This window comes from Capra hircus, chromosome 20, assembly GCF_001704415.2.
Source record: "Capra hircus breed San Clemente chromosome 20, ASM170441v1, whole genome shotgun sequence".
In the NCBI taxonomy this organism is placed as follows: Eukaryota; Metazoa; Chordata; class Mammalia; order Artiodactyla; family Bovidae; genus Capra; species Capra hircus.
In genome coordinates, this window is record NC_030827.1 from 356,462 (window position 1) to 382,960 (window position 26,499).

The following is a 26,499-nucleotide window of genomic DNA, read 5'->3' on the forward strand; positions in this document are numbered from 1 at the left end:
GGGTGGGATGATTTGAGAGAACAGCATTCAAACATGTGTATTACCATATGTGAAATAGATCGCCAGTCCAGGTTCGATGCGTGAGACAGGTTGCTCAGGGATGGTGCACTGGGATGACCCCGAGGGATGGGATGGGGAGGGAGGTGGGATGGCGGATTCATGTCAGTGTATGGCAAAACTACCATAATATTGTAAAGTAATTAGCCTCCAATTAAAATAAATTTAAAAAAAATTATATGTCTGAAAAGATGGGGTGGTTTACTTTTCATGGAACCATTATTTTCAATAGGTTATTAAAATATCTTTTAAAAAATTACTCATTTTTTGAAGCCTTTGCTAATCCTTTCCTAGGCTCAGTAGAAATATAAAGCAACTGTCTCAAATACTGAAAACAGGCAGTAATATAGATAAAGCACATTACTTTCTGAGATTATTATCTCATGACAGAAACCAAGTTGGCTGAATTCCTTCCGTATTAGAATAAAACACCTTAATCAACCTTATTGGGAAAATAGGACATTAGAGACATTTCATGACAAATCATGTTAAAATTAAGGTCAAAAGTATTATTACAAAAATGCAGTACATTTCTAATATTTTGCTTATACATACCATAAAACAAATAAGTTAAATACAAAATAACACATACTCATTTTTCTACTGATTATCCTTTATAGGTTTTTACATGGCTTTTAGAAGAGAAAAAATTTCTAAACCACTCTCAAATGCAACAGACTAAAAAGCATAAAGTGCTCAACAGAAAAAAAATAAACAAGATATAAAAAACTTTGCATATAATCAGCAGAGTGGTTATAAAGGACATTTGGATACTATTGCCTCACTAAGCTTTCCACCCAAGGATGTAATCTTAGAAATCAAGGCAAGATGTGGTGGACTGCTCTTAGAAGCCAAGAGTACCGCTGAACACAGAAGAAACCTCTTCCCTTTAAGCTACGTAATTTTTCTTACAGAAATGGTCTTTTAGGAACTGGTAGTTAAAGTACAACAAACACATTTGCACACAAAGGTAAAAAAATTCAGGAATCTTTATAAAGTCTAGCATTTGGCAAACAATCTGAACCTCTAGGAGGACTGTCAAGACACCACATATATCACTGGCGATGGCACTAACTTTATCTAAACTAACAGTCCACCTATTTAAACTACAGCAGCTGAGTAGGGGACACCCATGTGCAGAAACAAGGAGGTCTACAAGTATGCTGTCTTGGGAGAAGTTAGGGTATAGAAGCAAAGGCCATTAATTCTCCAAGTCTAGTTAAAAAGTAATCTTCTGTGGGAAGGGATGGTGGTAGTGGTGGTGGAAGGTTCAAGACCTTGTGCTCTTTACCCAGCCCCAAAACAGACAGTGCTCCCTGCATTTGAAAATATTATTGCCGGGGCTTAAAAATGAAAATCAAATACAAAAGTTATGAACATGATTCTCTTTGTGTGTATGGAACTCAATGAATTAAAAGGGTCTGTTTTTAGTTCTTTAGAATTGGCTTCTTTGAGAAGTTCAGTTAGACAAGATGTGGGAGGTGGCGGGGGAAGGGGGGAGTTTAAGACATTGGAATCATCACATTTACTTCAGTGAAGGAAATCCACATTTTGACAGACTGATGAGGATGGTCAGCACGTGTCTTGGGTAATTTTATTAGTATCATTAGAAGAATGATACATACTATATAAGATGGCAGGATACAATGTAAGATAATTTTTGGAATGGTCAGAAATACAGCCTGAGTAAAATAAACTAGGCCAAACAAGGTACTTCTTTTCCCTCTTTTTGTTTTTTAAAAATTAGGTTCCCATATTCATAGTTTTAAGAGCTAGTTCCAGAAACTATACTAGTACAGCAAGCACTACTCAAATGTGGTCACTGAAAACCTGAAACAGGTTAAACTGCGTTGAGCTCTAAGTGTGAAGTATATGCTGACTTTGAAGACTAAGTAGCAACAAGCCTTTAAAAAACTCAAGATAACTTTTTAAATGTATTACATGTTGAAATGGTAACATACACTGCATTAAATAAAAATATGTAATTTAAAAGAATTTCACCTGTTTCTTTTTATTTTTTAAATGTGTCTACTAGACATTGATTTCTCATATTGATTTCTATTAGCACTGTTCAAGTACTTAGGAGCTCTGAGGCATTAAGTTGACTGGGATTAGAACCAAACCTATTTACCACTGTATGCTTACAAGCATTTTCTTGGGATTGTAATAAAAAACTAGAACCTTGGCAGCCTTCATCACAACTCATGTTCTTAGTAGAAATACTTATTCGTTATTCCAGTCATTCTAGACTGTACAAGAGAAAAGCCAAATCGTTCACTTTATATGAATTTTAGCAGGCAGAGCTTCAGGTTCAAGACAAAAAGTACGAATCACAGTCCCAAATCAACCAAAGTATTGATCAAATTAACTTTTATATACTTTTACCATTCCATTTCCTTTTTAAAGACAGCCCCAAACCTGTAACTGCTAACATACAGTTTGTCAAAAGTGTAAAACTTAAAGCTATCATTTAAAAGCAAAATCTTTTGTACAAATGCCCAAATCACAAAATTCTAAAATAAACAGATAGCTTTTGGCTGAAATATCTAGTCACAAAATGGAAACATTTAAGTAGAAAATGTTTAATCATTGTAGATTTTCAAAATGACCACTGACTGAAATGAATTCAAAGTTCTAAATATTCTAAATTCTAAAAAATGACCTTCACATGCTTTCCCCTCTGAACATTAGTATTATTCATGTGTTCATGTTTACAGAGAAAGAAAAACTGAATTTTAAGTATTTGAGCACAAAACTTGAGAAATATCTTTATCAAGCAGCTCTTGAGAGTCAACTGAAAATTGTTCTTTATGGAGCAAAACTGTACTGTAAAAACACACTATAACACTTCTTCCTTTCTGTAAACAAGTTTTAAGCTCTTCAAAGTACATCCAGATTTTCAAAATACATCCAGATTACATCCAGATGTAATTTAAGGAAGTGAATTATTTTTTCCCAATTTCCCCAAGTCTTTCAACTACCTAAAATCATCACTAACAGTCTCAAAAAACTTTGTTGAACTATTATTGGATCTCCAAAATGTTACTGCAAAAGTAAACATCTGAAAAAATTTATAACATTATTTTAAAATGGCTTCAAAACACAGAATTCCAAGGCAAACGGATATACAAATTTTGGAACTATAATGTTTTTATTACCAGAATATACAATGATCCTTTCATAATTCTGCAATACTGCCTCAGATTCCCACAGTTTTAAAACCACTGTCCTTTAGATTTCCATAACATCCATTTAGAATAAATGATTTTGTTGCTGCTCATAAAAGAAGAAAGTCTTTAGCTTTGATGCTTCAGACATAATTAAACAGAAATGGCTAACTCTGGGCCTAAGATAGATGTGGTGTAGAAAGAGCACAGAACCCTATCGATACACATAAACTACACCCCATTTGAAGCATCCTGGGACCTCAACGAACAGGTTTTCAAGTAAGTAATTAAGCCACCAATTAAAAAAACATTTTTAAACGTACTGATAAACATGTAAATGTACTGATAATCAAAATGCAAAAAATGCAGTATCCCCAATTATGTGGTGATTTCCTAGGGTTCACTCTGAAATTCCGGGTGATGTTTAACAACAGTATTTCAATTAAATTATGGCATTTGAAAGAGGTTATACTTCTGGGGGTAGATTACATAAACATGCTTCTTGGGAGAAGATATGTTTGGAAAACAATAATGAATAATTAATATTTCCTTAACATTTCTAAAATCACATAAAAACGATCATCTTTAATTGCCATTTCAATAAGTTTCCACACAGGGCATGTTACTATCCATGTATTAGTAACCAAAACACATACAGAACAGACTTGTAACAAATATTCAGAACCAATCATTTTCATGAGTGAAACATTTCTGAGACTTTAAGATTCATGTTTGAACATACAGTACTGCAATGCTGGCTACATAAAATAAATAGAAAGTCTTTTTGAGAGGAAGCTCAATCATCAGAGGCTGTATTGCATTTAAGGATTTAACACTGTCTATATACAGAAAGAAAAGCAATCCAATTAGAAATATTTCATGTTACTGGAGCTCTCTTTTTAACATGGCAACATTTAGCAGCTTACCATTCTGACATTTAAAAATCAACAGGAAGAGTGCTACTCTTTTATCCTTTGGTTCCCAGTGAAAAATAACTCAGTAATAATGCCTCTGGTTTTCAGTTCCTCTTGAATGACATTAGCAGAGATAAACCTGATACTTTAGCTGAAATTTGGCAGACCAAGAAGTGCACCGACCGCTCCAAAATATCCCTGTATAATTGAAAAACAATTATTCATGTAGTGCAGCTTTAAATTAGCATGTACTATTAACCATTATTAAAAACACATTTGGTATAATCTATTAAAGAACATCAATTCAGAAAGGATGGCTTCCTTGGGGTGTGAAGAAAGGTAGTGGCTACAATGCAAGGAACAAGGGGTTTTAAGCAAAGGTGTATGTTCTGCTATCCTGAAGATTTCAAGGGCATTTATGATCGTAATCAAACATCTTAACAGCTGACAGGAAGCTGGATGGATGCTTATGGGATAAAAGAACAGACAACTTATTTTTCTTAAAGCTATTTTTTGGCTGCTGCTCCACACAGCTTGTGGAATCCCAGTTCCTTGATCAGGATCAAACCCATGCCTGTAGCAATGGAAGCTCAGAAGCCTACCTACTGAACCACCAGGGAATTCCCTAACTTTCTAACAAATGTTTAAACACTTAAAGAAAAAAGAAAAAAAGAAAGCTACCAATCTGTTATCAGCTATTGAAAAAATTTTTTTTCTTAAAGCCTGTATTCTCAAGATATAGACCTTTGAAATACATAAACAGTGACTTCTAGATACTAAAGCTTCCTGGACTATTACGGCAATGCTGTGCTCTCCTAGCTTTTCCTAAGAAACTTCCTTGGGCTCTGCTTGCCACTCCGACAGCATAGGCCATGCCAGGTGGACCCACACAAGAGTGCCCGTTCTGACCTGTGCAGCAAGAGTATGGCGATGACACACGGAAGCTCATGAGAGCAGAACAGATACTCAGAACCTGTATTATGGAGATGATTAGTAAAGTGTCTACCTGATCAGAAACAAACTGATTCAAGGTAAGTTTACATGATTCAAAACATTCTGTGAACTGATATTTGGTCAGGTCAGAAATTAACTGGATGTAGTGAAAGAAAAAAAAAAATCTTGAAGAATGAACTCCAAAAATGTTAACAGTGGTTGAGGTTACCTCCGGAGGTAGGGGTGAGGTTGTGGTGGGAGGAATAAGGAGATTTTCATTACTAAATTATATATATTATTTTACTGTTCATATTTAACATTTGTTCTCTCAGGGAGAAAAAAACAAAACAATTTAACAAATCCACCAAGTACAAAAGCAGCCCCAGAATTTAATGAGCTCACAGATCTGACACTGTTCTCTCTTGGTCAGAACTGTGAGATTCTCATCCTAAAGGGATGCCTGCAGGTTTCAGTGACCCCCACCCCCTAACGCAGCTGAAGTGTGGGAACCATACACTATTCAGGTAAATCACATTTTTATACTTTACTTTAAAAGTACCAGGCAAGGAACAATATATGAAACCTGTATACAAAAGCATGCTATTAAAATTTACAAAACTTGATTTTTCATAGCATACCTCATGCTCCAGAAATAGCGCTTTCAGCTGACCTTTTGACCAATAGTCCAGTGCATATGCCAGAAGTTTCATTGAGAGAGTATTGACACGCAAAAAGTTTCCAACAAAGACAACTCTGTTTATTTTCTAAAAGAAAAGAAGAAAAATAACTTGAAAAGAGGATTATCAGGTAGATTTTACAATACAATACAGAGGAGAGCTATATTTACAAATATAAACAATTACTACCTTTTATTAGTGCCTTCTACATTCCTGGTATATGCCTTCATAATTCTGAACACTTAAAAAATTATTTCAGGAGAAGTCACTACACTTGTCAAAATTCACAGAATGTACACTAAGAGTGAGCTCAAAAGTGAACTGTGGACTCTCAGCGAGTGTCGATGCAGGTTCACCAACTGCAGCAAACGTACCAAACTGCTGCCGGGCACTGACAGCAGGGGAGGCTGCGCATCTGCGGGGTCAAGGCTGAACGTGAACTCTCTACTTTCCACTCGGTTTTGCTGTGAACCTAAACCTGCTCTAAAAACTAAGGCCTAATCAGAACAGAAATGCTTTAGAAAGTCTCCAGCTGAATGATATAGAGACAGACTTGTTTTTGAAAATGGCTATAAATAATACATTTAGCAAAGAAAGTAATTTGGAGAAACACTACTGATGAGATAAAAGGAGACAAACCAAAGAAAGTATTTCAGAGGTGTTTAATTTTTTAAAAAAGCTGTAAACTTGGTCAGCATGTTGCAGTTTATGCTCAGCAATGATGTGAAAACTTTATCTATAGCACTGGAGATAACACTGACTGGAATACTGGCATAGCCATCCAATCCCCAGGGTTCCAGCATTCTCTGTACCCAGCCTAACTTATCATGTCACTGTCTAAGATTCTACTCACTAATTTGGTTCCTTAGGTACCTCTAAGATTAGAAAATCACTGATGGAGAAAGCAATGTTTGAATTTCCAGAATATCTGCATCTACTCTCACAGTAATATGTTTCGAGTACACATTTTTGCATACTGAATTTGTGAATAGAGTAAACTATGCCCTTAATAGGCCTCCCCAACGGCTCAATACAGTCTCTATACAGTCAGCAAAATCAAGACCGGGAGCCGACTGTGGCTCAGATCATGAACTCCTTGTTGCCCAATTCAGACTTAAATTGAAGAAAGTAGGGAGAACCACTAGACCATTCAGGTATGACCTAAATCAAATCCCTTACGATTATACTGTGGAAGTGAGAAATAGATGTAAGGACTAGATCTGATAGACAGAGTGCCTGATGAACTATGGATGGAGGTTCATGACACTGTACAGCAGACAGGGATCAAGACCCTCCCCAAGAAAAAGAAATGCAAAAAAGCAAAATGGCTGTCTGAGGAGGCCTTACAAATAGCTGTGAAAAGAAGCAAAGGGAAAAGCAAAAGACAAGAGGAAAGATATACCCATTTGAATGTAGAGTTCCAGAGAATAGCAAGGAGATAAGAAAGCCTTCCTCAGTGATCAGTGCAAAGAACTGATCAGAGGAAAAGAACACAATAGGCAAGACTAGAGATCTCTTCAAAACAACGAGAGATGCCAACAGGATATTTCATGCAAAGACGGGCTCAATAAAGGACAGAAATGGCACAGACCTAACCGAAGCAGAAGATATTAAGAAGAGGTGGCAAGAATACACAGAACTGTACAAAAAAGATCTTTGTGACCCAGATAATCACAATGGTGTGATCACTCACTTAGAGCCAGACATCCTGGAATGTGAAGTCAAGTGGGCCTTAGGAAGCATCTCTACTAACAAACTTAGTGGAGGGGATAGAATTCCAGTTGCGCTATTTCAAATTCTAAAAGATGATGCTGTGAAAGTGCTGCACTCAATATGCCAGCAAATCTGGAAAACTCAGCAGTGGCCACAGGTCTGGAAAAGGTCAGTCTTCATTCCAATCCCAAAGAAAGGCAATGTCAAAGAATGCTCAAACTACCACACAATAGCACTCATCTCACATGCTAGTATAGCAATGCTCAAAATTCTCCAAGCCAGGCTTTAGCAATACGTGAACCGTGAACTTCCAGATGTTCAAGCTCGATTTAGAAAAGGCAGAGGAACCAGAGATCAAATTGCCAACATCCAATGGATCATTGAAAAAGCAAGAGAGTTCCAGAAAAACATCTATTTCTGCTTTATTGATTATGCCAAAGCCTTTGAGTATGTGGATGACAATAAACTGTGGAAAATTCTTAAAGAGATGGGAATACCAGACCACCTGACCTGCTTCTTGAGACCTGTATGCAGGTCAGGAAGCAACAGTTAGAACTGGACATGGAACAACAGACTGGTTCCAAATAGGAAAAGGAGTACATCAAGGCTGTATATTGTCACCCTGCTTATTTAACTTGTTTGCAGAGTACATCGTGAAAAATGCTGGGCTGAAGAAGCAAAAGGTGGAATCAAGATGGCTGGGAGAAATATTAATCACCTCAGATATGCAGATGACACCACCCTTATGGCAGAAAGTGAAGAAGAACTAAAGAGCCTCTTGATGAAAGTGAAAGAGGAGAGTGAAAAAGTTGGCTTAAAGCTCAACATTCAGAAAATGAAGATCATGGCATCCCGTCCCATCACTTCATGGAAAATAGATGGGGAAAGAGTGTCAGACTTTATTTTGGGGGGCTCCAAAAATCACTGCAGATGGTGATTGCAGCCATGAAATTAAAAGACACTTATTCCTTGGAAGGAGAGTTATGACCAACCTAGACAGCATATTAAAAAGCAGAGACATTACTTTGCCAACAAAGGTCTGTCTCGCCAAGGCTATGGTTTTTCCAGTGGTCATGTATGAACGTGAGAGTTGTGCTATACAGAAAGCTGAGCGCCAAAGAATTGATGTTTTTAAACTGTGATTTTGGAGAAGACTCTTAAGAGTCCCTTGAACTGCAAGGAGATCCAACTAGTCCATCCTAAAGGAGCTCAGTCCTCAGTGTTCATTGGAAGGACTGATGTTGAAGCTGAAACTCCAATACTTCGGCCACCTGATACAAAGAACTGACTCATTGGAAAAGACCCTGATGCTGGGAAAGATTGAGGACAGGAGGAGATGGGGACAACAGAGGATGAGATGATTGGATGGCATCACCAACTCAATGGAGATGAGTTTGAGTAAACTCCAGGAGTCGGTGATGGACAGGAGGTATGGTATGCCACTGTCCACAGGGTCACAAAGAGTCGGACACAACTGAGCAACTGAACTGAACTCAGTGATAAAGTGGTAAATGGCTCAGTGGAAAAAGAATCTGCCTGTAATGCAAGAGATGAGGGTTTAAGCCCTGGGTCAGAAATGGCAACCCACTCCAATATTCTTGCCTGAAAATCCCATGGACAGAGGAGCCTGGTGGGCTAGAGGCGATGGGGTCACAAGAGTTGGATATAACAGAGCAACTGAACACACTATTTCATGAACCTGTGACTTGGTGTCTTGTGGTGTATGGCCTTAATTACTGTTAATTCGTCAGTGAAAATGGACCTGTAAGAGCTAATAAAAAAGGTCCCAGATTACTGTCAGCCCCTCAAAGTGAAATGTTTCCCAACTCTAGGTTAAAACACCTGCTAGTAGCTCCCTCAACTAACTTACTACACTGTTATAAAGAAACTGAAAAGACAGAATTCTGATTTTAAATTTAGAATAATTCAGAGGATTAATTCAAGCCTTTGCACAGTTGTTCTCTCTCTTGGAGCTTCCCTATCCCCAAAGATCTACACCCATGATTCTCTCACCTTCTTCAAATCTTTGCCTAAGAGTCACATTTTCAACAAAGGCTTCCGTTAACTACCTAATTACTTAGTAATTTGTCCCCTGCCAGTCTTCAGTCTACTCATAATTCTCTTTAACCTGTTTAATTTTCTTTCTTTTTTTTTTTTGCTGCACCTGGCATGTAGGATCTCAGTTCCCTGGCCAGGGATTGAAACCACACTGCCTGCAAAACCCGCCATGAAAGTCCCTAATTTTCCCTTTTTAAAAAATAGCATTTCCTACCTAATACTAAGCAGTTTACTTATTTACTGTATCACGAGAACAGCTGTAAGCTTCACAAAGTCAGGGATTTTTGTTTTCTTCACTAATTTACCTCAAGTGCCCAGAACAATACCTGGCAAATGATACTCTGCAAATATTTATTCAATGAATAAACGAAAGATTGAACAAATGAAGAATTCCTTCATAAAGTACAATTTCCAACTCATTTACAACATATTTGATATTTACTAAAACTAAATGGGCATATACACCTACTACATGAAGGCAGAATTGTACAATCTTCTTTAAATAAAAATAACCCAATTATGAGGTAACTCCATCAGTACATGCTTTTTCTAAGTATCCACCACTCAAACGTCATGTGAAGAGCAAGCCTCAGTGCCTTCATAGCCCTGTACAATGCTGCTTGATCCATATGCAACAAGGCAGCACTGTAAAGAAGCCGAGGGCAGCAAGAAAACCTCCAAGTGCGCCACTAATCAAATGCAACGTTAACAGGAAGAAAAAAGAAAACCCACACTTTCAATATTTAGTTGCCTCAAAATGTTTTACTGTTTAGGGGGAATCTCTGTTCTACAATTTCAAGATATTTAGGCTTTATATTTCTGAAAAGGTTGCTGGATAAATGTAAATATCTCTTTGTTCTAATTTCTGATTTGAATGATCTGCTACTTTGTTTAAATGAAGTATCACAGTTGGGTAGGTAACATATATATTGGTGTACCTTGGGATTTAATGGATTAAGAGATCTAAATCCTAGAGGCCTCCTTAAGAATCCTGCTACATGTACAGAAAACTCCAACTCACATTTTTCATGTAATTAAAAAAATTTACCTCATTAACAGCACACATTCGTGCTATAGAACCAATGTTATTGGTGATAGTAACTAAAGTAGCTCTTGCTAGATCTTCTTTACTAACAGATTCTCGCTTCTCCTTATAAATCATATTCCCAAAACTGTAGAGAAATGAAAAACAAAATCAAATCTGCTGATTAACAAGCAACATCTCATACATTTTGGAACTATAGTCTACAGGTAAGTCTACACATGTGCAAAATAAGGTATATGTGTACAGTTACTTAAATGACCCAATGAACTGCACACAGCAAACACTGGGGACAACCCAAACATACATCAAACTGATCGTCACACAATTGAATACCATGAAGCTATTCATAAAAAAGAGAGAGAAGGAAGGAGGGGACGCAGAAAAGGGAGAACAAAGAGGAAGATGGAGGCAGAAAAAGAAGGAGAAAGAGAGAGGAAAGGGAGCAGGCAAACAGACTAGGAAATACTACTGTTACAGATGATACAACCATCCCTCTTATCCATGAAGGACTGGCTCCAGGACCCTCCTTGGACACCAACATCAATAGATGCTCAGGTCCCTTGTACAAAATGATGTAGTATTTCCATATAACCTATATATATACTTTACATCATCTCCATATTACTTAACACAATATAAGCACTATACAAACAGCTGCCTGGGCGCAGTAAATCCAAATTTTGCTTTTGCCACTTTCGGGACATATTTTCAATCTGAGGGTGGCTGATTGTGTAGGTAGAGAACCATGGTAAGGGGACCGAACTGTATATGGTATGCTATAAAATGCTATATAATGGTATTTTAACGTTATCTTCTAAAAGTTACCTTTTGTAAGAGGAGGATAAGGATATATATTTGTATTTGCATAGAGAAACACTGGAAGTATACTCAAGAATGAATAAAAGTTTCCTACAGTACACTGAGGGAAGACTTCGTAATGTAAATTTAACTTTGGAATCACACAGATGTTCAAAACTTATAACTGAACTGGGTAAAAGGAAGGCCTCTTATAACTTCGTGATACACTGCTTTCTAAAAACTAAGTAAGCAAGCTTAAGCACAGTGTAAATGTTAAACTTACCTAGATGCTACAGCCCAACCGGGCAGACCGAATCTCTCATAATCTCCCCCGTAAATATCACGGACGAGCCTGTCAGCTTGCGTGCTGTCGCCTTTCGACGCCATCTCAAGAGCCTCTTCAAAACTTTCACAGCCAGTCAACAAGCTGCATAAACCCAGAAAGGTACCCCCTCCAAGGCTAAAGAAAACAAACGAAACGTGGTAAGTTGCATTTACACACTGTATTCTTTCTCCAATGTAAAAGGATGGAGCATTCACTTATCCAATTAAACACATGAATAGAAAACATTTACTAAACCTGAGAAAAATGCAAAACAAAACCAAACTTATCAGATCAAAGAGTAAACCAAAGGAAAAAAATCCTGTTGCGGAAACAACACGACACGGACACCTTCTGTGTCTCATGTCTTCACCTGGTACCTCACACTGTAACTGCTGAAAATGCACGTCTCTGTGTGCGTGAAAAAGGAGCGTTTAAAAAAAAGGTTAGCACCACACAAATTAAGAGGAAAATTGTAACTCTAAGTCAATACACAAACATTTATATGACTCTGAAATGAATACAATGAGATCATTTAAAGACAGAAATTAACTTGGTTCTAATACTCTTTGAATATGCCCATAAAATGAAATCATGTTTCTCTAATCCTTAAAATAAAAACCTTTGCTCCTTTAATCTCAGCTGAATTTCTAACATGTTCTACTCCTGAATCACTGTTGGAATCTAGTTAACAGACTGAATTTCTATCTTTTTGAATTGACTTAAGTAGGTAATACTTCCCTGTAATTCTCTGGCATAGAGTTACAGTGGAGATAAATTTTCAGTCACCATAGAAATAGAATACTAATTAAATTTAAGTACCATTCAAATAGGCGTACTATATTGCTAAAAGGTTTCCTGGGGACTCCCCTGGCAGTCCAGTGGGTAAGACTCTGTGCTGCCCAAGCAGGGGCCGTGGGTTTGTTTCCTGGTCTAGGAGCTAGGATTTCATGTTATATGTTATTTCAAGAGGGCAAAAAATAAAAGTGTTCTCCACTCCCACACCCTCGCTGCCATAAAGCCGCCTCATTCAAGAACCCTAAATCTATCTTCCTCAAGTTTCCTTAAAAGCTGATAAAGTACATACTAGAATCATAAGGTAAATTTAAAAATCTCATGTCACATCTGTATTTCAGGTATTATAGAAAAAAAAGTGAAAGTTGCTCAGTCATGTTCAACTCTGTGACCCTGTGGACTGCAGCCTGCCAGGATCCTCTGTCCATGGAATTCTCCAGGAAAGGATACTGAAGTGGGTAGCTGTTCCCTTCTCCAGGGGATTTTCCCAACCCAGGGACTGAACTGGTTCTTCTAAATTGCACTGCAGGCGGATTCTTTACTATCTGAGCCACCAGGTAAGAGCTCATGTTAAATTCATCCTATTGAATTAATTACAAGGTTGCTAAATACTTCAACTTAAAAAAAGAGAAACAACTATTCTTTTTGGCTACACTGGGTCTTTGTCGCTGTGTGGGCAACACCACAGCAGGGACAGAGGGGTCTACTCTCCAGCTGCGGTGCACAGGCTCCTCACTGTGGTGGCTGCTCTTGATGCAGAGCATGGGCTCTGGTGCGCAGGCTTCAGTAACAGCGGCTCCCAAGCTCTAGAGCACACGGTCAATAACGTGGTGTATGGGCTTAGGTGCTCAGCAGTATGTGCGATTTCCCCAGATCAGGGATCAATCCCATGGCTCCTGCATTAGCAGCTGGATTCTTTACCACTGAGCCACCAGGGAAACTCCAAATACTCTGTACTTTAACTATGAATCAAATAGGCATGTGGTAAAACATGTAAAACATATAGGCTTAAATATATCTATATAAAAATGAGAAAAATGTTTTGGAAAATAAAAGTATTATTGGAATCATTCCAGATAAAAATTCACGCTTCATTATGGAAATTTTAATGACAACTGACACTAACCAAATGCAAATATTTCATGATTTTAGTTTAAGTCTACACACACGCCTTATAAAACAGCACTATCTGCAACACTTTAGCTTTACTTACGTATCTACATTTCTAGCTACTGCACAATACACTTTCTCTGATGAAGCTACCATATGTATACATAGATAGAGATAGATAGATTTCACAGTTTCTAAGAATAAAACAATATGAATGCTGCTCTAAGAACAAAAATGCTACCACCTTGTTCCGGTTACTCGTTTATAGTTGTCTTTGGAATGGACTGCTAAAATACTGACTCCCGAACCAATGTTCACTACCAGGAGCGGATAGGGATCATCCAGGTTAAAAGGCATCTTTTGGCACCTCTCAGGTTCTGAGGCATTAGCAAAATAATAGCACTCTGCTTGTCCATTGAAACTGACAGAATCTATATACAGCAAGCCCTTCACAAGGCAGTCAAGTTCATCCAGTTTGTGCAGGTGGAGGTTTCCAATCTGTAAACAAACCCCAAAAGAAGTTTTATAAAGTGAACAAAGGATAGCACTCAAAATACTTAACTATATAATTTCCATGTACTTCACAAAACTTCAAAACCAGCTACAACCCCAGCGTTTTTATTTGTTTTCTTTTTTAAGAGATTTTAAAGCCCCAATATCTCTCAGGGGCTTCATTTAGTCCAGTCGTTGTCAGGCGTGGTATACTTCTAGAGGCATTCTGGAAATCTGTCGGGACATTTTAGTTTTCACCAAGATGGGGAGGAGGGAAGAATCAAACTAACATTTAGTGGGCAGGGACTTGGGTGGGGTACCAGATATCTGGAGTGGGTGGGCAGTTGTGCAAAACAAAGAATTAACCCTTTTTCTGCATTATCTTTGAACACTCTGACATATTTTTGTTTAGACAGTAGTAGGAAAATGTTTTTGATAACCTGAGCCTATGTAAACAAGTGTTTTATCTATCTATGTGTGTAAATACATGGTATTTTTTGCAGTTTTAAATACATCCTAAATTTGCAAGGAATGCAACTGTCATATAAACTAAGAAGTGTTGCACTTTTGTTTGGAACTTTATCTTGTGTTGTTTAGCATCTTGGAGAGTTATATCACAATAGCAACACCACTTACATATTTGATTCTCCAATAAAACATGCTGTGTGGCTTTAGAAATTAAGATCTATGTACATGCATAAGCGGGTGCTCAGTTGCTCAGTCCTGTCCGACTCTTTGTAATGGCAAGGACTACAGCCCACCAGGTTCCTCTATCCAGGGGATCTTCCAGGTGAGAATACTGGAGTGGGTTGCCATTAGCTTCTCCAAGGGATCTTCCCAAACCAGGGATCAAACCTGTGTCTTCTGCGTCTCCTGCACTGGCAGGATTCTCTACCACTGAGCCACCTGGAAGGCCCAAATCTATGTCCACACAAGCATCTAAATCTAACTACTTCATTATGCCCTCCCGTGTGACCCTACCAGAGAATCTACCTACTTCTACTTACCAACATACAAAATTAATCAGTTATACCTTAATTTCCTATCTTTATATTACAGTTCTGGTACTAATGTGAAATTATTAAATTCACTTTTGATTAGTAAAGAGTAGATTATATTTGTTATAGAAGATCTCAGCTTTGATAATGCTTTCCCATTCTTTAAGGACTTATCAGGTATCACTCCTGAGGATACTTATCAGGTATCCTCCTTGAGTTTCCATGGCATCTCTTTTCACAGCAATAGTATTAATTATGATGCACTGTACTTCTATTTGTAATTCACTTAACCATGTGGTCCAGAAAACTGACCTCTTTGACAGCCTAGTCTGTGTCTTATTCCTAGCTGAGTTCTCAGTGTCTAGCACAATAACCTAACAAATACTAGATGCTCAAATATTAGCTTAGTAAATGACTGAACACCAACAAAAACAAATATTATAAAACCTCATCACTAGAAAATACTAATATTTCTTTTAAGAAAAATTAGAACTCTGTAATTTGGATACCAGTATTTCCAATGGCTTGACAAGAGGTGGCTTCAAGGACACTCCTTTTGGCAAGAATACTGGCAACCATTAAGTATCACACATCCAAACAAACTGGTTTCAAATTCATGAAATTTATGGTCAGATTACTCAATAAACTGAATACAAATCAATACTATTCATAAAAATTTTTAGTAAAAATGTATAGACTTTTAAGCTACTCCAAACTACAAGGTATTCACTTCTGTGAGCCCCATAAGTGATCACTTATGCTCTATTAATAGATTTTTCTTACATGAATTTGAGAAATTCACAGGCATATTTAAATGGTCTTCTTTCACTTTTCACTTTCATACACTGGAGAAGGAAATGGCAACCCACTCCAGTGTTCTTGCCTGGAGAATCCCAGGGACGGTGGAGCCTGGTGGGCTGCCGTCTATGGGGTCGCACAGAGTCGGACACGACTGAAGCAACTTAGCAGCAGCAGCAGTGTGCGTATTTTCAAGAAAAACAAATTTCAGTAAATCTAAGTATCAACTTTTTAATCTTTGTTCTAATGGGAAGGACTGGAAGTTTGGCAAACCAATAGCACAGAAATCAATGCTTGCATAATCCTCTTGCCACATCCAAATGACACCCGCCCCCCAACTTCAAGACTGGAATGTGGTGGGGTTGATGATATAAAACACAAGAAAAAAAGGGGTAACAGGAACTTCATTCAGGTGCCTATTAATCAAAACATACAGACTTCAGTTGGAGTCTGGGAAGATGGGTGTCTTTAGGAGAGATGACTAGATTAATACTCAAAAAACCATGCAAACACAGAATAATAATATGAAAATATTTCAAGCCCCATTTATATCTGGCTTTGCACACTACCAAATTCACTGGAGTCTATGTCTACTGCAACTTTGTAGCAGTTCCTAAGCTTACCAGATTTCACCAAATATTATGTATAACAGTCCAAATTTGGCCTGTATGAAGGTTTTTAAATGATCCAATCAAAAGTAAGTCATGTAGATGAATGGATGAATAAGTTGTACATATTTACAATGGAATATTACTCAGCCACAAAAAGGAACAAATTTGATCAGTGGGGGAAGCACAAGCTGGAATCAAGATTGCCAGGAGAAATATCAATAACCTCAGATATGCAGATGACACCACCTCTTATGGCAGAAAGTGAAGAGGAACTAAAGAGCCTCTTGATGAAAGTGAAAGAGGAGAGTGAAAAAGTTGGCTTAAAGCTCAACACTCAGAAAACGAAGATCATGGCATCTGGTCCCATCACTTCATGGGAAACAGTGGCTAACTTTATTTTTCTGGTCTCCAAAATCACTGCAGATGGTGACTACAGCCAAGAAATTAAAGTTATGACCAACCTAAACAGCATATTGAAAAGCTGACACATTACTTTGTCAACAAAGGTCCACCTAGTCAAGGCTATGGTTTTTCCAGTGGTCATGTATGGATGTGAGTTGGACTATAAAGAAAGCTGAGTGCTGAAGAATTGATGCTTTTGAACTGTGGTGTTGGAAAAGACTCTTTAAAGTCCCTTGGACTGCAAGGAGATCCAACCAGTCCATTCTAAAGGAGATGAGTCCTGGGTGTTCATTGTAAGGACTGATGTTGAAGCTGAAACTCTAATACTTTGGCCACTTGATGTGAAGAGCTGACTCATTTGAAAAGACCCTGATGCTGGGAAAGATTGAGGGTAGGAGAAGGGGATGCTAGAGGATGAGATGGTTGGATGGCATCACCGACTCAATGGACATGGAAGTTGGTGATGGACAGGGAGGCCTGGCGTGCTGCAGTTCATGGGGTCGCAAAGAGTTGGACACGACTGAGCGACTGAACTGAACTGAACTGTGTGAGGCAGATGAACCTAGAGCCTATTTTACAGAGTGAACTAAGTCAAAAAGAGAAAGACAAATATCATGTACTAATGGATATATATGGAATCGAGAAAAATGGTACTGATGTATCTATCTGCAGGGTAGCTATACAGACACAGATGGAGAGAACAGACTTGTGTACACAGCTGGGGAAGGAGAGGGTGGGAAGAACTGAGAGAGCTCCAGTGAAACACGTGCACTGTGTGTGTGCTGTCGCCTCTGACTCTCTGCAGCTCTATGGACCACAGGCTGCCAGGTTCCTGTCCCTGGGATTTTCCAGGCAAGAATACTAAAGTGGGTTGCCATTTCCTACTCCAGGGGATCTTCCCAACCCAGGGATCGAACCCGTGTCTCTTCTGTCACCTCCACCGGAAGGTGGATTCTTTACCATGCCAATGTGAAATAGACAGACAGCGGGAATTTGCTGTACGACACACGGAGCTCAACCTGGTGCTCTGTGACAACCTAGAGGGCTGGGAGGGAGGCTCAAGAGGGAGTGGACATATGTATACCTATGGGTAATCCATGCTAATGTATGGCAAAAACCAACACAACACTGTAAAGCAAATATCCTAACAAAAATTTTTAAAAAAAGGGCAAGTCAAGAATATATATTTCCTCTGTATCAGCACAGAGAACCAGTCCAAGGAACATACCAGACAGAAACCAAGCCTCATATTTTAAAAACTGAAGAGAGCGGGTATCAATTTTTGCCTCTGAGTGAAATACCTACTGTGCGAAAATCTTTTTCAAACTTGTAAGCACCACCTCCTGTAGCACATAGCACCGTGTGTAATGTTGAGAAGTTTTTATCTCTTCCCATTTGGATAAAAGTAGGCAGGTCCTGGGTTGGAAATCTGATAAAGTGCAAGTTCCCTCTCCGGCCAAAAAGTGTTAAATCTTTCAGTTCAAGGTGTACATCCCGAATACCAGTGGATCCATACGCTACATTAGAAGTCAAATATTTCCGGATACTTTTTAAGCTCTCAACTTCTTCTTGTTCTTCCTCTGCTGTGATATCAATAGGTTCAAAGTATGATAGCTTTACCAGAGTTCCCCCGATGTCCATGCCAAACCACGGGAAAGCTGTGGATAAAAAATAAAAATCTTTATCTTGATTTTGGAAATACAAATTAGGAACTAGTTGATCAGCCACAAACTATTTACTGTGAACCATCCACTCAGTCAACTTATGAGGTAAGACACATCTTCCATGTACAACTCACCCTTTTCCCTCCAAAGTATTACTCTGTGCATTTTCTAAAAACCCTGAAACCTAGGATTCCTGGATCCCAAGGACCATTTCACTCTTGCTCTGTGACAGCCTAGAGGCTGGGAGGGAGGCTCCAGAGGGAGTGGACACATGTATGCCTATGGGTAATCCAGGCTGCTATATGGCAAAAACCATGCGTCACACACCTGTCACAGGCAGGCACCTCTTCATTTACGATGTGCTTATCATGTGCTCAGGAGATTGAGACAAAAATAGGACCGACTCTGTCTTACTACAGCAATATGTCAGCACCTTTTGAAAACGTTTCTAAAAAGACTTTAATGTAATAAAATTGGTCTAGAATCATGTCAAGTAACCTAAGAGCAAAGAACCTCCTTATAAGAACCTTTTTCCATTGCTCATTAAACTTAAAACAGGCTTCTTTAAGGGCCTCTGGTTAATGAAAATTAGCTGTTGATAACGTTGAAGGTAAACCTACCTGGAGACAGGCACACATGGGTAGGTAGCATCATCTGGACTTGGGACTTGGTACTCTTACTAACTGGGCTGTATGTATGACACTGGAAAAACCATTAACCTGTCAAAACCTAGTTTCCTTAAGGTCTCTTTGTCTTCTCTGGGATCTTAATCAGTATGACAATGAATGAAAACTAATTTCATAGTTAAGATACATAGATTACAAAATGCCTCACAGCAGGTATTTAACAGTTCATTATGTATAGGTTCTCAAGGATAAGTAGTTCCCTCTAAAATTCTACTTTGTTTCTTAAGCATTCATATTTGCTTGATATGAGTGTACCACTAGAAACGGGAACATCAATTCAATGAGAAAGGGTTCTATACATTTCTCTATACAGGCACTATGCTTTTGTCACCTATAGATTTGTATAAACAACTCAGATGCTGAAGAAACTAAATTTTCTCACTTTTGTCAGGTGGCTAGCAATGGAGGCCATCTTAAATAAGTAAAAAAAATAGAGTCAGCTCTTAAAGGAGGGTAACTGGAGACGCTATAATGCAGATCATGACGTTTTAGTAACCATAACATACAAACTAGAACATGATAGCTCCCTGCTTTCCTGCGCAGAGATCCCTTCAGTTCAGCAGAGTTCTAGAATTTATTTCCTTTTGCCAGAGAAGCAATCACCATTCAAAAAGTATGGAGGAGGCAATCAGAATACAGAAAATTTATGATCCACTCCTTTCATTCTAGTAAGTGATCTAATTGCCAGTGCCATTAAAGTAAATATTTAAGCCGGTTACTCTGTCACTAACCAAAGTGAGAGGGAGAATGGCCACGGAATTAAACTTTATTTACTTGCAAAAAAACTACAAAGTTAAGTACAACCACAGGCCTACTGATAGTTCCAAGAGGTAAGAAAAATATCACTTTCTAAAGAAACCAGGCAAATCTCTCTATCAATAGCTTTGTTGCTTCTAGCCTAGGGACAGGTTAAAAGTAGGTTACAGTGCAAAAGCATCCTACTTCCTACATATAGCCTAAGCATTTCTCATTCTTTCGGGAATAAAACTCTCTACTGTCAAGATGGAAAAAAAAAAAAGAACCAAAATACACAATCTATAAATATAAATAACTCCTCTGATGATGGCAAATAAACATTACCTTCTCCAGTCTCTGAGCATTTCCTAGAATCTCTCAACATCTGTTTATGTGACCCTCCAAAAAATAGGAGTTTCTACTCTATTTCTGACCTAAGCCCAAGAGAACTGCTCTATCAGTCCTCTGTAAATAACAAAAATATCCAGAACCACCTTAACCAGAGTGCTACCTACCAGGCAGATTATGTATGCCAAAGAAGAAAACTGAATGTCTTTTCAGATAATTAAACAGAAGATATTCTAGCCACAAGGGCAGACTGTTTATTTTCAACACGCTGTGCAGGGGTTTCCTAGCGGCCTACTGGTTAGGATTCCCAGCTTTCATTGCCATGGTCAGGGTTCAATTCCTGGTTGGGGAACCAAGCAAAACAAAAAGCTGCTTGGTGTGGCCAAAACTAACTAAATAAAGTTTGGTCTTTCGTTAAGTGTCGGTTAAGGGTAGGGGAGAAGCATTAAAGAGCTATTGAATTGCGACTGGCCACATGCAGATTTTAGCCCAAAGGGATACTATGCCAAACTAGATTTAATTGTTCTTTAGCAGAAAGAGAAGGCAAAAGCTTAAAATGTTCAAAACATTAGTGGATTATTTTAAGGAACAAAATTCTAAACTGGATACGTGCACTAGTAAATTCCCGATATGGCTCAAGTTCTTGAATAAAAGGCATTTCACTCTTCCCAAGAATCATTCCAAATAAAAGTGCTGTTTTAAAACAGACTAAGAAAATAAACCATTTTCACAGCTTTAGTATAATTCCTCAGACAAGCTTCAGAAGATATCCCCCGTTTTGATAAATTAGTTACATCTCAAGGGATATCAGAAACTATCACCTTCAACTGCACCTTACCATCTATTTGAAGTAATTCTTCCTAAGTAGTGACTCAGTTTATACATAGGCCAAATTACACAGAAGCAAACAATACACATATGCTACATACTTCCCTCTGGTCTTGACAGAACCTTCAGGTATCTGACTGCTTGGATCAGCAAAGCATGCATACAAACCTACACTGCACCACATTATAATATGTATATAAACGGGGGGGGGGGGCGCACGCAGGGAGGACGTACTGCACTGGGTCTTCACTGTGGGCTGTGGGCTTAGTTGTCCTGCAGCAGGTGGGCTCTTAAGTTCCCCAACCAGGACAGAACCTGGGCCCACCGCAGTGAAAGCCCAGAATCTTAACCACTGGACAGCCAGGGAATTCCTTTATATATAAAACTTTTCTTATCACCTTGTTAATCATGCTGCATGCCACACAGGTAACCAAAACAAAGGCTGACCCCTAACTTAGAAAGTCCTGTGAGCTGAGACACAGAGGACCACCACTGCTGAGATGTTTATTACCTATGATTTAAGTAGAGTGAAGGGCACAAGTAAAAGTAAAGCACATATTGCCACCGTTTTGGTTTTAGCAAAAGATTTTCATTAATGTTTCACTTCATCCTTCCCCTGGAGTTAAATTAATACACAATTTCAAATGCTCATCCTTTAGTTATACAATCTAGAGGATGAATTCCTTTTCTTCTTTTCTGCTTAAATACATGCATGTGGTTTATAAGCTGGTATATTATTAGTGATGTATCAAAAAAACCCAATGTTTTCTAACACTTATCTAACTGTTGAGAAAGCGTGCTACACCAAAGTCACTTGCTTAACTAGTATGAGACACACACTATGCGTTACTAGTGTCCCTCTAAGGAGTAAACAACGCAGCGCCCGGACACAGTGCCTTACACACCAGGTGCTCACTACAGTTATAATCGAAGAAAGAAGCCCTACACAAGAGCTCAAACCAAAATAAGTATTTCTTTAGCTAACCTGAGTGGTTTGAAACATCAGAAATACTGTCCAGGGATTTCCCTGGCAGTCCAGTGCCTAAGACTCGGAGCTCCCAATGCAGAGGGCAAGGGTTCCATCTCTGGTCTGGGAACTAAGACCCCACATGCTGCGCAGCTTGGGCCAAAAAACAAAGAAAAGAAATAATACTTTCCAGATATATATATATATATGTATGTATTTTTCCACAACAGTTCATAGTTGAAATACTTTCTTTGCCACCGCACAAAAACAAGATGTTCTTTATTTTTATTGTAAAGAACTGAGTAGACAGTAAAGTCATCTTCTGCATATTAGAAACTGGAAATGTTATTTCAGGCTTCTAAATCATATTAACTGACTTTTTCAGCACAATTAGTGGTCTCACAATGTACCACAATGTAGTAATAAGTAAATTACTTCTAAAAAACTAGGTGATCTTATGGTTGCCAGGGAAGAGGGAGAGGGATTCCTAGGGAGTTTGGGATGGACGCATACACACTGCTATATTTAAAATGGATAACCAACAAGGATCTAGTGTATAGGGCATGGAATTCTGCTCAATGTTCTGCGGCAGCCTAGATGGGAGGTGGATTTGGGGCAGAATGGCTGAGCTGCTCTGCTGTGCACCAGAAACTACCACAACTTTGCCAGTGGGTTATACCCCACTACAAAAAGTTAAAAAATAAAATTAAAAAAAAAAAAAAACACACATAAAAATAGGTATTAGTCCTCAACTTGTTTATTTTATAAACCCTAAATTATCATCTTTGCTAAATATGAAACACCTTTGACAGAGATGGTATCCACACCTGATTACAAGTTTGCCCAATCTAAGTAATCAAACCGTTGTTGTGGCAAAAATAAAATACCACAGGGTCAGAATATATGCTTGTCATGGTTAAACCCACTTTCCTAAATGGAAATTCTAAAACAAGCTGAGAAAACCTGTGTTGAAGGAAGATGTCCAACTGTTCTACTTTACAGTATCTGTTTAAGATTCATTTGATTTAGCAAATGTTAAATTAGAAGTGTTTCTATATTACTGTCATCAAAGCCTTCACATCACTATTTTCCACACTGATGAAGGAGAACTCTTCATCTACCATTCTTTTTTGTTTAACCTGTTTTAGGGGACTTCCCTGGTGGCCCAGTGGCTAAGAGTCTGCACTCACACAATGCGGCAGGCCAGGTTCAGCCCCTGGTCGGGAAACTTGAGACCCAGCTGCAATTAAAGACCCAGAGCAGCCGAATAAACAGTAACAAAAACAAACGTGTTTTAGTTGGCAGAAACTACCAGATCAGAAAGGTTTGTGCTTCCTTAAGTATGCAGACTATGCCCTACAGGTGCAAAAAAAAAAAAAAAAAACAAAAAAAAACGCAGGACTATGAGTCAGGAGCCCGAGGGCATCCAACCTCATTTATCATAGAGTAGGTCGGTGTAGCCTCGGAAAAGTTACTTCGGTGCCCCGTAAGTTCAATTTCCTCAGCATTAAATTAAAACTAAATTATCTCACATTTAAATGACAAGAAGCAGATTTCAGAGTGCTTTGGAATGCTGACTCTCCACGGAGGTTTTCAAAAAACGGAGGGGCGGTAAAAGGCAAGATCGTGCTCCGTTTTTACAACAAGAGATTTCCTAGAACTGTTAGGAGAATCACACGACACTGTAAAATGGCAAAATTCCAATACAATTCTAAGACAGAAGCATGCATCCCGTATTCCTAGTGGCCCTGAAGAATGGATTTCAAGTATGACAATCGCTAAGTGATTAAATAAGGCATTTATAGAAGTTTTAAATAGTCAATAAAACGAAGCAAATAAAAGCGACCTACTCTTTAAAAATGGGGAAAAAAAATTTTAAGTACATGCTCCATAGTCTTAAAAAAATCTCTATGAGTAGACACCAAACATTCTTAGAGGTCTGCTCTGAGTGGCGGGAATACTGGTAGTTTTGCTCTTTTAACAACCATGAACTGTTTGTCATTCTAAATAAAAGCACACTACGGTAATCACCCACCGGTAGGTTACACGCACGTGTGTTTAAAAGCTCTAATTATAACAACAGTGACAACTCCCGGGAACCGTGGATTTCAAAGGACACAAGCAAAAAAACTCAGAGATTTAAAATAAAAAAGTTATAAATGTCCCCGCGCAATTTGACAGCCGTGACCACCAGTTTGCAGCTTTACTTCAGAGGAAGCTGGGAGCGCCGACTGGTAGCTCTAATCTTGCCTGCCAAACCCCGAAACAAAAATTCCCGCTTGCACCTCCCAGAGCTCAGGAGGAAGTGCGAGAAAAGGCCAGGGGGGCGGCAAGCTCTCGCCAGCTGAGCTTAGGGGGATGGGAAGAGAGCCTGGAACCGGGTGCTGAAAACATCCCTCCGCCCCCATCCCGCGCGCGGTGCCGGCGGGAGCAACCCGTTTCGAAGCAGGCCGCCCGGCCAAGGGCTTTCCAGACGCGGCCTGATGTGCTCTCCCAACCCGACGAACCCAAACCCCCATCTTACAGGGTTTCTTGGCATCCTTGATCTTCATGGCGTCTGCCTGAGGGGCGAGGGGTAGCCTCTGGTCCGGCGCGCGGAGGGCAGTAGCTGCGACTCCAGAGATGGCTCTGGGCCGCGCGGGGAGGCCGGGCCGGTTCCTCCCCTCGGGCCGGGCTGGGCGGGCCAAGGGCGGGGCGGCGGCGCCTAAAGCTAGGCCCGGCCCAAGGGGCGGCCCCCACCCCCGCGAGGGGCGGCCGGGACCGAGCAAGCAGGGGCAGGCCGCCGGCCTCGCCGATCCGGGGCCCCGCCGCCGCTCCAAACAAAAGGCCCCGGTCCTCTGAGCCGCCGCCGCCGCCGCACCGAGAACCAGCCCGCCCAGGCCCAACTCCCACGTGATGCGAGCCCCCACCTCTCTCTGCTCTTCGCCCGGCTGCTGGGGATTGTAGTTTCCCGTGTGGCGAGGGCCCACTCTCAGGCTACAGTCCTGCAGATGTACTACAAAACCCAGGATGCATCGCGGGCCCTCTTCCGAGGCCCCTGCGCTTCCGGAGATGGCCTCAGAGTGGTCCCAGAGGGAAGGGGGCGGGGCTTTAATCACGCCAGCGACGAGGCAACCAATGGAGACTGATGTGGGCGGGCTTCGGAAGTCCGACTCGCCAGCCTCGCCCGGCAGTGGGTAGAGGAGGAGAAGGAACTCTTTGCTGGTGCTGTCATGGCAGTCCTGCAAGTTGCAGATTTCCCCTGGAGGCAGAAAATGCGGTCAGTGTGCCAGAGAAAACGCTATAAGTACCGGGCTCTAGAGTCGCTCTTTAAAAATGCCGGTGAATACATTTGTAAATTAAAGTCATTCACGAAAAAATCCGCTGGCTTAATAGACACTTCGAATGCTGGAGTTAGGATGACGATGATAGTCATAGTAATGGCAATAACATTAATAAGTCCCATTTACATCAGTAACCATTCTACCAACAGTCATGCGCACTCTGCTAAGCACTTTTGGGGAAATATTTTAATTCAGTATCTTTGTGAAGTGTGTGCAATTATTTATCACTCATTTTGAAGAAGAGACGGGATCTGAGAAGTTGTCACTTGCAGAGAAGGCGCCCTTTGCTGTGGTTCCATGTCCCCTCAGCTCCCTTCTTCCAAAGGGAAGGCTAACTCCCAGAGAAAAAAGTGCCCTTGTTTGCACTCCTTCCCCTGTGCCTTCTAGGTTCTGAGTCCTCTGGAATGGGGAGGGACAGCTTGCGGGGGAAGGTCTTCTCCTGGCCTCCCCTCCCCCAATTAGCTGATCAGGAATTTAGTGACTGCGGCAGTAACTGGTTTGAGAGTTGGCAATGGAGGACTGAGCCTTACTGCACCTTCTTTGTGGAGATTATGACAAGGATTGTGAATAAGAACTGGAGGGACACAAACCATCATTTAGGGAGCACATACGAAGAGCTAGCATTTTACAAGTTTCTTTTCTTACTTAAATTTTAACTTAAGTTTAATCCTTATCACCCTTTGAAATATAATGATTGAAAATTCAAACTTGTTCACTGCTTGGTTCTACAAACTGATTATAAATTTGGGCAAATTACTTCATCTCTTCGATTCTCATTGGGAATGCTGCTGCTAAGCTGCTAAGTCACTTCAGTTGTGTCCGACCCTGTGCGACCCCATAGACGGTAGCCCACCAGGCTCCCCCGTCCCTGGGATTCTCCAGGCAAGAACAGTGGAGTGGGTTGCCATTTCCTTCTCCAGTGCATGAAAGTGAAAAGTGAAACTGAAGTCGCTCAGCCGTGTCCGACTCTTAGCGACCCCGTGGACGGCAGCCCACCAGGCTCCTCCGTCCATGGGATTTTCCAGGCAAGAGTACTGGAGTGGGATGCTGCGTTCAAA

At 39.9% G+C, this 26,499-nt stretch overlaps 1 protein-coding gene across 1 annotated transcript; it reads right to left on the reverse strand.

Annotated features, from left to right (window-relative positions):
- Positions 229 to 25,077, reverse strand: PANK3 (pantothenate kinase 3). The gene is made up of 7 exons (XM_005694509.3): positions 24,643 to 25,077; positions 18,196 to 18,548; positions 13,834 to 14,087; positions 11,646 to 11,822; positions 10,568 to 10,691; positions 5,710 to 5,835; positions 229 to 4,336 (listed from the first exon to the last, which is right to left on the reverse strand). The coding sequence occupies exons 1-7, from the start codon at positions 24,668 to 24,670 to the stop codon at positions 4,286 to 4,288; spliced, it is 1,113 nt and encodes a 370-aa protein (XP_005694566.1). The 5' UTR covers positions 24,671 to 25,077; the 3' UTR covers positions 229 to 4,285.

What these genes read in the sequence shown, in the direction of transcription:
- PANK3 (XM_005694509.3), bottom strand. Translation starts at nt 24,670, where the DNA reads ATGAAGATCAAGGATGCCAAGAAACCCT. An exon ending in AAACGAGTAACCGGAACAAG is followed by an intron (nt 11,823 to 13,833) that starts GTGGTAGCATTT and finishes TGTTTTCTTTAG; the next exon opens with CCTTGGAGGGGGTACCTTTC. An exon ending in GGTTGGGCTGTAGCATCTAG is followed by an intron (nt 10,692 to 11,645) that starts GTAAGTTTAACA and finishes ATTTCTCTACAG; the next exon opens with TTTTGGGAATATGATTTATA.